This window comes from Ranitomeya imitator, chromosome 5 (genome assembly GCF_032444005.1).
Source record: "Ranitomeya imitator isolate aRanImi1 chromosome 5, aRanImi1.pri, whole genome shotgun sequence".
NCBI lineage: Eukaryota > Metazoa > Chordata > Amphibia > Anura > Dendrobatidae > Ranitomeya > Ranitomeya imitator.
In genome coordinates this window covers 82,683,915-82,697,443 of record NC_091286.1, presented here as the reverse complement: position 1 = coordinate 82,697,443, position 13,529 = coordinate 82,683,915, and the positions used below count along the sequence as shown (strand labels likewise).

Sequence of the window (13,529 nt, the reverse complement as noted above, 5' to 3'; positions counted from 1 at the left end):
AATTTCACCACACTTTTTCCAGTACAGTACAGGTAAAACCAATGGTGTCGTTCAAAAGTGCAACTCGTCCTGAGAGCAACAAGCCCTCACATGGCCATATTGATGAAAGTCATGGCTCTGGGAAGAAGCCAAAATAAAAGGGCTGCAGTTTGAAGGGGTTAAATATCAACAAAAAGCCCTAGATTGCTTAAAGGAAAAATATTAGTTCGGTTAATTCTTTATTGTACAATGAATATTCATATTTGGCTAGACCCAAAGTACATTTTAAAATGAGTTACAAAACTGTATTGCCAAATATTTCTCAAAAATTAGTTTCCATTAGCAAATGGGATAGATCTGGTTAACTTCAAAAAGGTGTCCCCATGAATAGTAAATTAACCCCTTCATGACCCAGCCTATTTTGACCTTAAAGACCTTGCCGTTTTTTGCAATTCTGACCAGTGTCCCTTCATGAGGTAATAACTCAGGAACGCTTCAATGGATCCTAGCGGTTCTGAGATTGTTTTTTCGTGACATATTGGGCTTCATGTTAGTGGTAAATTTAGGTCAATAAATTCTGTGTTTATTTGTGATAAAAACGGAAATTTGGCGAAAATTTTGAAAATTTCGCAATTTTCACATTTTGAATTTTTATTCTGTTAAACCAGAGAGTTATGTGACACAAAATAGTTAATAAATAACATTTCCCACACGTCTACTTTACATCAGCACAATTTTGGAAACAAAATTTTTTTTTGCTAGGAAGTTATAAGGGTTAAAATTTGACCAGCGATTTCTCATTTTTACAACGAAATTTACAAAACCATTTTTTTTAGGGACCACCTCACATTTGAAGTCAGTTTGAGGGGTCTGTATGGCTGAAAATACCCAAAAGTGACACCATTCTAAAAACTGCACCCCTCAAGGTGCACAAAACCACATTCAAGAAGTTTATTAACCCTTCAGGTGCTTCACAGCAGCAGAAGCAACATGGAAGGAAAAAATGAACATTTAACTTTTTAGTCACAAAAATGATTTTTCAGCAACAATTTTTTTATTTTCCCAATGGTAAAAGGAGAAACTGAACAACGTACGTTGTTGTCCAATTTGTCCTGAGTACGCTGATACCTCATATGTGGGGGTAAACCACTGTTTGGGCGCACGGCAGGGCTTGGAAGGGAAGGAGCGCCATTTGACTTTTTGAATGAAAAATTGGCTGCACTCTTTAGCGGACACCATGTCACATTTGGAGAGCCCCCGTGTGCCTAAAAATTGGAGCTCCCCCACAAGTGACCCCATTTTGGAAACTAGACGCCCCAAGGAACTTATCTAGATGCATAGTGAGCCCTTTAAACCCCCAGGTGCTTCACAAATTGATCCGTAAAAATGAAAAAGTACTTTTTTTTCACAAAAAAATTCTTTTAGCCTCAATTTTTTCATTTTCACATGGACAACAGGATAAAATGGATCCTAAAATTTGTTTGGCAATTTCTCCTGAGTACACCGATACTTCACATGTGGGGGTAAACCACTGTTTGGGCACATGGTAAGGCTCGGAAGGGAAGGAGCGCCATTTGACTTTTTGAATGAAAAATTATCTCCATCGTTAGCGGACACCATGTCGCGTTTGGAGAGACCCTGTGTGCTTAAACATTGGAGCTCCCCCACAAGTGACCCCATTTTGGAAACTGGACCCCCCAAGGAACTTATCTAGATGCCTAGTGAGCACTTTAAACCCTCAGGTACTTCACAAATTGATCCGTAAAAATGAAAAAGTACTTTTTTTTCGCCTCAATTTTTTCATTTTCACATGGGCAATAGGATAAAATGGATCCTAAAATTTGTTGAGCAATTTCTCCCGAGTACGCCGATACCTCATATGTGGGGGTAAACCACTGTTTGGGCACAGGGCAGGGCTCGGAAGGGAAGGCGCGCCTTTTAACTTTTTGAATGGAAAATTAGCTCCAATTGTTAGCGGACACCATGTCGCATTTGGAGAGCCCCTGTGTGCCTATGCAATGGAGCTCCCCCACAAGTGACCCCATTTTGGAAACTAGACCCCCCAAGGAACTTATCTAGATGCATACTGAGCACTTTAAACCCCCAGGTGCTTCACAGAAGTTTATAATGCAGAGCCATTTTTCTTTTCTCAAAAATGATTTTTTTAGCCTGGAATTTCCTATTTTGCCAATGGTAATAGGAGAAATTGGACCACAAATGTTGTTGTTCAGTTTGTCCTGAGTATGCAGATACCCCATATGTGGGGGTAAACCACTGTTTGGGCGCACGGCAGGGCTCAGAAGGGAAGGCACGCCATTTGGCTTTTTAAATGGAAAATTATCTCCAATCATTAGCGGACACCATGTCGCGTTTGGAGAGCCCCTGTGTGCCTAAACATTGGAGATCCCCCACAAATTACCCCATTTTGGAAACTAGACCCCCAAAGGAACTAATCTAGATGTGTAGTGAGCACTTTGAACCCTCAAGTGCTTCACAGAAGTTTATAACGCAGAGCCATGAAAATAAAAAAAAAAAATTATTTCTCAAAAATGAATTTTAGCCCGCAATTTTTTATTTTCCCAAGGGTAACAGGAGAAATTTGACCCCAAAAGTTGTTGTCCAGTTTCTCCTGAGTACGCTGATACCCCATATGTGGGGGTAAACCACTGTTTAGGCACATGCTGGGGCTCGGAAGGGAAGTAGTGACTTTTGAAATGCAGACTTTGATGGAATGGTCTGCGGGCGTCACATTGCGTTTGCAGAGCCCCTGGTGTGCCTAAACAGTAGAAACCCCCCACAAGTGACCCCATTTTGGAAACTAGACCCCCAAAGGAACTTATCTAGATGTGTGGTGAGCACTTTCAACCCCCAAGTGCTTTACAGAAGTTTATAACACAGAGCCGTGAAAATAATAAATACGTTTTCTTTCCTCAAAAATAATTATTTAGCCCAGAATTTTTTATTTTCCCAAGGGTTACAGGAGAAATTGGACCACAAAAGTTGTTGTCCAGTTTCTCCTGAGTACGCTGATGCCCCATGTGTGGGGGTAAACCACTGTTTGGGCACACGTGGGGGCTCAGAAGGGAAGTAGTGACTTTTGAAATGCAGACTTTGATGGAATGGTCTGCGGGCGTCACGTTGCGTTTGCAGAGCCCCTGGTGTGCCTAAACAGTAGAAACCCCCCACAAGTGACCCCATTTTGGAAACTAGACCCCCCAAGGAACTTATCTAGATATGTGGTGAGCACTTTGAACCCCCAAGTGCTTCACAGACGTTTACAACGCAGAGCCGTGAAAATAAAAAATATTTTTTTTTTATTTTCTCAAGGGTAACAGGAGAAATTGGACCCCAGTAATTGTTGCGCAGTTTGTCCTGAGTATGCTGGTACCCCATATGTGGGGGTAAACCACTGTTTGGGCACACGTCGGGGTTCGGAAGTGAGGGAGCACCATTTGAATTTTTGAATACAAGATTGGCTGGAATCAATGGTGGCGCCATGTTGCGTTTGGAGACCCCCTGAAGTGCCTAAACAGTGGAAACCCCTCAATTCTAACTCCAACACACCCCTAACCCTTATCCCAACTGTAGCCGTAACCCTAATCACAACCCTAACCCCAACACACCCCTAACCCTAACCACAACCCTAATTCCAACCCAACTCTAAGGCTATGTGCCAACGTTGCGGATTCGTATGAGATTTTTCAGCATCATTTTTGAAAAATCCGCGGGTAAAAGGCACTGCGTTTTACCTGTGGATTTACCGTGGATTTCCAGTGTTTTTTGTGCGGATTTCACCTGTGGATTCCTATTGAGGAACAGGTGTAAAACGCTGCGGAATCCGCACAAAGAATTGGCATGCTGCGGAAAGCATTAAGCTACTTACTGGTAGCAGCATTTTTCGGAGGCCCATGACAGCACTACGAGAGAGGGGATCCGCCCTTCAGGAACAGGAAACCTACAGATACAAAAGGGCGGCACCTCTCCCCCTGCATCAGTTGTATATTAGAGCCTGAGAGGACTACCGCGGTTAGTAGCACACAAACATACATTATATACAGTTTATGTACAAAAATAATCCATCATATTGAACTATATACCACACGTGAGATCTATCTATCTCATTATATACATTATAGGAAGTGCAACCCCCACGTGAATAGGGAGGGAACTAAGGGTGCTGTCATGGGCCTCCGAAAAATGCTGCTACCAGTAAGTAGCTTAATGCTTTATTCGGACTCCCATGACAGCACTACGAGAGAATTACAGAGATGTAAACTACCTTAGGGAGGGACTATAGCCTGTAGCACCCTTAACCCGAAGGTGAGATCAGAAGAGAACCCCAAGTCCAACCTATAGTGCTTGAAAAAGGTGGAAGGGGATGACCACGTAGCCGCCTTACATATCTGGTCGATGGAAACTCCAGATCTTTCAGCCCAGGATGTAGCCATGGCCCGGGTGGAATGTGCCCTCAGATTCTGCGGAACAGGACCTCCACCTGCAGTATAAGCCAGAGAGATAGCCTCCCTAATCCACTTCGCTAACGTGCACTTTGACACTCTAAGACCTTTCCTGGGACCTTGGAAGGATAGAAACAAAGCCTCCTCTCTCTTCCAAGCATCAGTGACTGAAATATATTCTAAGAGACATCTCCTAACATCTAACGTATGGAGTAACTGTTCTTTGGAATTAGAAGGATTAGGGAGAAATGATGGTAGAACTATCTCCTGAGATCTATGAAAATCTGAGACCACTTTAGGTAAATAAGCTGGATCTGGTCTGAGGACTACTCTGTCCTGTAGAAACTCTGTATAGGGGGACAGCCTAGAAAGAGCCTGTATGTCTCCTACCCTACGAGCAGATGTAATTGCCACCAAAAATGCTGTTTTGAGGGATAGTAATTTAAGTGAGGCTGAATGTAAAGGCTCAAACGGTTCTTTAGTCAAAGCAGAGAGGACTAGATTGAGATCCCAAGGCATTGACCTATTCCTGTGTATAGGTCTGGACCTACTAGCTGCTTTGATGAACCTTGATACCCAATAATTACCAGCAATGTTACAAGAAAATAGGGCCCCTAGGGCTGAGACTTGTACTTTTAGCGTACTCGTGGATAGATTTAGCTCTAGCCCTCTCTGCAGGAATTCTAGAATCTGGTTAATTGGTAAACCCTCTTCGATATTAAAATTTGAAGAGGCCAGAAACTTCCTCCAAGTTCTAGAGTAGATCTTAGTTGTTATGAGTTTTCTACTCTTCATAAGGGTATCAATGAGATTTGGAGAAAATCCTCTGTTTTTTAACAGTGACCTCTCAAAGACCATGCCGTCAAATGGAGACCCTTCACTTGTGGATGGTTGATCGGACCTTGATGAAGTAGGTCCGGGATGTCCGGCAGTACCCAGGGGTCTTCCACCGACATGGTCCTGAGCCAGGAGAACCAAGCTCTTCGGGGCCAGAACGGAGCGATCAGTATGATTCTCGCTTGATCCTCCCTTATCTTTCTGACCACCAGAGGCAACAGGTTTAGCGGGGGGAACGCATATGCCAATCGGAAATCCCATCTGATCAGGAAGGCATCCACTGCCAGCGGATATTCCCTGGGATTCAAGGAACAGAATATTTTCGTTTTTCTGTTGTCCTTGCTGGCAAATAAGTCCACCTCTGGATGACCCCACCTGCGGACAATTTGGTTGAAGATTTTTGAGTTCAGAGACCATTCTCCTTGTCTTAAGGTGTTTCGACTTAGAAAGTCCGCCCTTATATTTTCCTTCCCTTTTATATGCACTGCTGTTAAAGATAGAAAATGGTCTTCCGCTATCCGGAGCAGGCGGTCCGCTATTTCCATCAGGAACTCGGAGCGTGTTCCACCTTGGTGATTCACGTAGGCCACTGCCACCTGGTTGTCGGAGAGGATTTTGACATGGTGACCCTGTAGATACACGAGGAGTTCCTTAATTGAGAATTCAATTGCCATCAACTCCTTCTGATTGGAAGAGGCTGACATTTGGGGGTCCCATAGACCCTGGACTACCACGTCACCCATGTGTGCCCCCCACCCCGTGGGGCTGGCGTCTGTTGTGATTACCCGAGTCACCTGAGTCACCCAGGGAACTCCTGCTGACAGATTGTCTTCCTCTAGCCACCATCTAAGAGATGTAAGAACCCCTGGACTCAATGTCATCTGACCCTGCAAGGAACCCTGTAAGACCCTATCATAATGTAGTACGTCAAACTGTAAAGGCCTGGAGTGGAACTGGGCCCAACGGACGGCGGGGATACAGGAAGTTAGGGAACCTAACAAAGACATAGCCTGTCTAAGGGTCATGGATGGTTTATTAATTGCTTTTAACACCTGTTGTTGGATATGAAGCAATTTATCAGGCGGAAGACAGCATTGTTGGGACTCGGAATTTAACAGCAGCCCTAGGAACCTCTGGGTCTTTAGGGGTTGCAATCGGGATTTATCATAAGTTATGATCCAGCCCAGATTTTCCAGTTTAAATATAGCTGTTTTAACCTGAGCCAGGCAATGGTCTACTGAGTTCCCCACTATTAGGAAATCATCCAGATAAGGAACAATGAGAATATCGGATTCACGTAAGTGCGCCATAACCTCCGCAACTACTTTAGTAAATACCCGGGGAGACGTTGAGAGGCCGAAGGGAAGGGCTCTAAATTGAAAATGGCGAACAATACCTCCCATAGACACCGCCACACGTAGAAACTTCTGGAAGTTTTCGTGGATAGGAACATGATAGTATGCATCCTTTAAGTCCACAACTACCATGAAGCAGTGTTTAAACAACATCTTTATTGCAGAACTGATTGACTCCATTTTAAACGTGTTATTAACCAGGTATTCATTAAGGGATTTAAGATTGATAATAGTCCTGAACGACTTGTCTGGTTTTTGAATCAAAAAAAGAGGAGAGTAGAATCCTCTTCCTCTCTCTGACTCCGGAACCTCAATCAGTACATTTTTACGGCATAAAGTCATGACCTCTGACTCCAAGGCCGTCTGCTCAATAGTGGAGGAACGCAAGGGGGTTAACATAAACTTATCACGAGGCCAATGAACAAATTCCAATTTTAGGCCTTCCGATACAATACCTCGGACCCAGACACTATTCGTGATGTTAGTCCAAGCGGAAGAGAAGGTTGACAATCTCCCTCCCACAGGGATTGCTAGTCATTGGTCTGGTTTCTTACGTTCTTTTGAGGAACGGCGAAACATGTAACCCGTACCTCTCCTGCGTCTATCCTCCCATCTAAAATTTTCTCTAGAGGGTGAGGATGCGCGCTTCCTTCCACGACCAAATCTCCTTCTGTTAAATGGACGCCGGTAAGAAGCTGATGACAAATTAGGAAATTTCTTCTTATCATCTCCAGCCTTTTCGAGCAGCTCATCCAAGGTTGGCCCAAAGAGATATTCCCCTTTACATGGGATAGCGCATAATTTGGATCTTGACTGGATATCCCCCGACCAACACTTCAACCATAAGGCTCTACGAGCCGCGTTGGAGAGTCCTGCTGCTCTGGCCGCCATTCTGACCGAGTCCACCGACGCGTCCGACAAGAAAGCCGCAGCATCCTGAATCACTGGAAGCGCACCTAGAATAGAATTCCTGGAGGCGCCTTCTTTAAGCTGGGATTCCAACTGTTCCAACCAGACCATTAGGGATCTGGCTGTACAAGTCGCAGCCACTGCTGGCCTCAAGGATCCGGCTGCCATCTCCCACGTACCCTTAAGGAAGATCTCCGCCTTCCTGTCAAGAGGGTCTTTAAGGGACCCCATGTCCTCGAAAGGTAAAGCTGCTTTCTTAGATGCCTTCGCCACCGCCGCATCTAATTTAGGGGCCTTGTCCCAGGTATCCACATCCGTATCTTCAAAGGGATACCTGCGCTTTAAAGCCGGTGGCAAAGAACCTTTCTTCTCCGGTTTTTTCCATTCCCGGAGAATCAGGTCTTGAATCTTATCAATCACCGGGAAGGATCTGCGTTTCTTGTGTTCCAAGCCGCTGAACATTAGCTCCTGACGGGAAAGCTGAGTCTTAGGCTCTTCTAGGCCCATCGTACCTCTGACCGACTTGACTAACTTATCCACCCGGTCCAGAGGCAGACAGAATCGGCCAGATTCCTCTTCTGATGACGAGGAAGAGAGATTTGAGCGATAAGAACCTTCCTCTTTATCTTCCTCTGACGAATCAGAGATCACCGAGGCTCTCTGTTTTGAACTTCCCGCCTGGGACATAGACCGCAGGGATTCCCTTACTTCTGTACGGATCATCTCACGCAGATTAGCCGTAGAAGCAGATTCTTCCGCTACCTAGGGGAGGACAATAAGGGAGATACCATCTATCTAGCCTGATGTCACTCAACCCTTCCACTCCTGTAAACCTCACCGTCTGTTGTATACAGGAGGCACACAATTTTTTAGGGTAGGAATCTGGTAAGGGAACTTCACATAGGGCACACTCCTTATGTTTCGACTTTGCACTTCTCTTCCCCTAGAATGACAAAGTATAAGGGGCCCGCGTCACTGAGTGAACATTCACGTAGATCACTTACCAGTGTACGTGAAAGAGAAAGGTACCGGAACACGAGGGGGCTCCTTGCCAGTCGAAGCTCTAGATCCTTGCCTGGACGAGCTTTTACGGCTGGACTGGTCACTTCTGATATCCTTTCCCACGGCTTCCTGCCGTACTTTATCCAGAAGTTGAGGCTGCTGCTCACCATCATCTGCCATGATGAAGCTGTGGCCAAAAGCAGGGTTCTATCGCCAACACCTGCTTATATCCCCCTGTATTCCGGTCAGCAGGCCATCTGGCGTGTCCCCATTGGTTCCTGATGATCAGGCTGCAGCTGGGAGGTTAGCGGTGGTAGTACAGAAGAACCGGCGACCGGACCATGGGCGCCGCCATCTTGGAAAGACCGCGCATGCGCAGTCAACCCGCAAACCGGAAGCGCCTGCCGGCTCCACCCCCGGCGCCCCAGCGTTCCGGAAACGCTCAGTGAGCGATGCAGGACGCCGGGAATGCCCAGCAGTGCTCCGGACGGCGCCCACTTCCGACGCCGCAACCACACCACCGCACCTCACTGCCGCCGTCTGCTCAGGGGGGGGGAAATGAAACTTACCAACGCCGGCTTCCGGAGACAAGGAATCCTCCGGACCCTGCTCCCTGCTGCCAACGCCACTGACGTGCAGTCCAGCCTGGACCACCGTGGCGTCTCCAGGACTTTCCGCACCGGTCGAGGTAGGAGACCCCCCCGCTACCAGATTCGACCGGCCGGCCTGGGCTCCTTACGAGATGAAATCTGTAGGATCCTGTCCCTCCAGGAACAGGAAACCAACTGATGCAGGGGGAGAGGTGCCGCCCTTTTGTATCTGTAGGTTTCCTGTTCCTGAAGGGCGGATCCCCTCTCTCGTAGTGCTGTCATGGGAGTCCGAATAAAATACAACGCAGCGTTCCCGCGCGGTATTTTCTGCACCATGGGCACAGCGGATTTGGTTTTCCATATGTTTACATGGTACTGTAAACCTGATGGAACACTGCTGCGGATCCGCAGCGGCCAATCCGCACCGTGTGCACATAGCCTAATTCTAAAGGTATGTGCACACGCTGCGGAAAACGCTGCGGATCCGCAGCAGTTTCCCATGAGCTTACAGTTCAATGTAAACCTATGGGAACCAAAAATCGCTGTACACATGCTGCGGAAAAACTGCACGGAAACGCAGCGGTTTACATTCCGCAGCATGTCACTTCTTTCTGCGGATTCCGCAGCGGTTTTACAACTGCTCCAATAGAAAATCGCAGTTGTAAAACCGCAGTGAAATGCGCAGAAAAACCGCGGTAAATCCACGGAAAAATCCGCTGCGGAAAAATCCGCATAGGACCAGAATACGTGTGCACATACCGAAACCCTAACCCTAGCCCTAACCCTAACCCTAGCCCTAACCCTAGCCCTAACCCTAGCCCTAACCCTAACCCTAGCCCTAACCCTACCCCTAACCCTACCCCTAACCCTACCCCTAACCCTACCCCTAGTTCTTACCCCAACCTTAGTGAAAAAAAAAAAAAATTCTTTATTTTTTTTATTGTCCCTATCTATGGGGGTGACAAAGGGGGGGGTCATTTACTATTTTTTTATTTTGATCACTGAGATATAACCTATCTCAGTGATCAAAATTCACTCTGGAACGAATCTGCCGGCCGGCAGATTCGGCGGGCGCACTGCACATGCGCCCGCCATTTTGGAAGATGGCGGCGCCCAGGAAAGAAGACGGACGGACCTCGGGCAGCCAGGTAAGTATAAGGGAGGGGAGATCAGGGCACGGGGGGGGCGTCGGAGCACGGGGGGGTGGATCGGATCATGGGGGGGGGGGGGTGGATCGGAACACGGGAGGGAGGATTGGAGCACGGGGAAGGATTGGAGCACGGGGTGAGGGATCGCTGTGCGGGGGGGGGTGGATCGGAGCACGGGGGGTCGCTGTGTGCGGGGGGGGGGATCGGAGTGCGGGGGGGTTTGATTGGAGCGCGGGGGGTGTGATTGGTGCACGGGGAAGCGGACAGGAAGACGGGGGAGCGGAGCACAGGACGGAGGGGAGCGGACCACAGATCGGGGGGCTGGGGGAGCGATCGGAGGGGTGGGGTGGGTGCACATAAGTGTTTCCAGCCATGGCCGATGATATTGCAGCATCGGCCATGGCTGGATTGTAATATTTCACCAGTTTTTTAGGTGAAATATTACAAATCGCTCTGATTGGCAGTTTCACTTTCAACAGCCAATCAGAGCGATTGTAGCCACGAGGGGGTGAAGCCACCCCCCCTGGGCTAAACTACCACTCCCCCTGTCCCTGCAGATCGGGTGAAATGGGAGTTAACCCTTTCACCCGGCCTGCAGGGACGCGATCTTTCCATGACGCATATGCTGCGTCATGGGTCGGAATGGCACCGACTTTCATGACGCAGCGTATGCGTCAAAGGTCGGGAAGGGGTTAAGGACAAATTCACTAGGCGTTTTTGCAGCTTTTTTTACTCAGATTTTCAGCTGTGTTTTACAGTACCAGCAAAGTCTGAGATTTCATAAGTCTCATGCACAGAACTTGCTTTTTTAGTCAATCAGGATTTTGTGCTTTGCATGCTTTTTTGCACAATGGAGCATGTCACTTTCAGTGTTTTTCACCCATTGAAATGTATCTGATTAAAAAAAATGCTAGAAAAAATGCAGGTATCAGGTTTTGCTGTGTTTTTTTGTGTATAGAGTAGGACTTTTTTTTTTCCTCCAACACTACATTTTATCAGCCTGAACAAGAATCAAATCTAGCATGCCAAAACCGTAGCAAAAAAACAGCAAGGAAAACATGATATTTTTTTTATGCAGCTTCTTTCTTACCAAGAAATCAGGTTTTGTAGTGGAAAAAAAAAAAACACTGAAAAAAAACAGCTAGTGTAAACTTACCCTTAAGGTCTTCACACACGCTCCTATTAGCCAACTATTTAACATGCAACATTTGATGTTGAGAGAAGGACCGAGCACTTGGACTTCGCATGCCGTACACTTGCTCTCTAGCGTCTAGTACAGGGGTACCCAACCTCGGGAGCCAAATGTGGCTCGCGGTCCCATGAATTGTGTCTCGTGGCTGTCTGTCAGCTTAGTGCATTAACTCCAGTTCTAGCAAACATATGAAGAGCACATCTGAAAATGGTGAATTTTGTGAGCAGCTCTACACAGAAGAGCAGATCTGGATGCACATATAATGGTCTTTGGGGTTTGGAGATGATTTAAGTATGGTATGCTGGAGACAAGATGACACCACCTGTCAGAGGAGGTGTTTGAAGCTGATGTGACAGTGTCTTGGGAGTTTTTTTATAGGAGAATACTGAATGGGGAGTATTGTAGGAACCCCTGGATCTTTGTATACTGCTTTGGGGTGATTGATTTTTGTGGAAAAGCTTTGGTTACAATTATGCCTGTAATGGGGGCTGTGGTTGCCACTATTGTGAGGAGGCGGGAGCTGAATGTGGCTCGCGACCCTCTATCAAGGCTGGATGTGGCTCACGACCTTCTCTCAGAGCCGACTGCGGCTCTCAAGGTCAGAAATGTTGGGGACCTCTGGTCTAGTAGTAGCCAACATGCTTCTCCTATATAGATCACATCAACATGCGGCCAAACATTCATGTGCATGAGGTACAGAAGACATAGCAGGCAGCCAAACTTGTCTCTACATTGCATGTAGGGCAACGGTTACATTTTAACACTTCGATAACCTTCTGTAGAAGGCTGGTAAACACTCCATGCATAAACGCAGCTAATGCCCGCTGTTCACCAGGCAATATGTCTCCAACCTATACAATCTAGATAGCCATTTTTGGACACTAGTTGTAAAATCACCCATTAGATAGGTCTTATTTAAGCGATTAGTTTTTACTTATAACATAAATCAACATTATGGTAGAAAAAAAAAAACATTCCTAGTTACCTGTGCACCTTCTCCATGGTATAAGCAATTCACCACATTGTCCAAAAGGTTGATGTCCAGTTTCTGGCTGAAATCCAGCAGCTGTCGAGCTGCATGGTCCGCTAACATGGTCATAATTGCTGGCATAGATTACTGCAATAAAATGGTATTACATGTTAATATATAAATACATGTAGGACTTAAAACAAAATCTAGATACATTGTAGACCACTTTATTCTATACTTCAGGGTACATGTGATCAGATTCATGCTGTCTGAACCAGGGCTGTGGTGTCTGAGTCGGTGTCCTGGAAATTGAGGAGTCGGAGGTTTGGCTTACCGACTCCGCAATCCTGGCCTGAACCACAGGCATTCCATGTTAGGCCGGGGTCACACTTGCGAGTGTGATGTGAGAACCTTGCGTGAGTCTCTCGCATCAATACCCGGTACTACCGCCGACACTCAGGACCGGAGTGTGCAGCTTCATTGATGCGAGAGAATCGTGCGAGTTTCTTGCATCACACTTACAAGTTTGACTCTGGCCCAAGACTGGGTTCACACTGCGTCCTGGCAGTCCGTTAGACGGACTACGTTACACCGCGGCATAAACGCGGTGTAACGTAGTCCGTTAAGGCCGCCATTGACTGCAATATCGGATGCATCGCTAGCACACGCCAACAATGGGTGTGCGCTAGGAATGTGCAGTCATTGAGTGACGGACCCTGAGACGCGGGCTGCAGCGTTTCCAGGTCAGTCACTGCTAGCGCAGATAGAGCTAGCAGATGCTGTATCTGCGCTAGCGCGATGTAAACGTTGGCACTTGTGTTACAGCAGCCCGTTAGCATATGTGCTGAACGGGCTGCTGCTAACGCAGTGTGAACCCGGCCTTAGGCTGTGTTACTGCAGTATTTTAGAGAAAAAGATTTGAAAAACTGGCTCGAGACAAGGTGTCTTTACTGACTACTCCAACGCTGCTGCTTGGTGGCTTCTTAACACCCTGATCCCTTTGAGAGACAGGGAAATCCCCATTAGTCTAGGGAAGCATCGTGGGGACAAAATGGCAGACTAGTCAATTGAGATACATAGTCTACCCCGG

At 46.9% G+C, this 13,529-nt stretch overlaps 1 protein-coding gene across 2 annotated transcripts in view; it reads right to left on the bottom strand.

Moving 5' to 3' along the window:
- XPO1 (exportin 1) overlaps nucleotides 1–13,529 on the bottom strand; it is a 109,538-nt gene that overhangs the window by 63,038 nt on the left and 32,971 nt on the right. For both annotated transcript variants that reach the window (XM_069768884.1, XM_069768886.1), the window contains exon 2: nucleotides 12,455–12,586. In XM_069768884.1, the coding sequence (XP_069624985.1) occupies nucleotides 12,455–12,580 (126 nt within the window). In that variant the 5' untranslated portion in view covers nucleotides 12,581–12,586. The remainder of the gene's footprint in view (nucleotides 1–12,454; nucleotides 12,587–13,529) is intronic.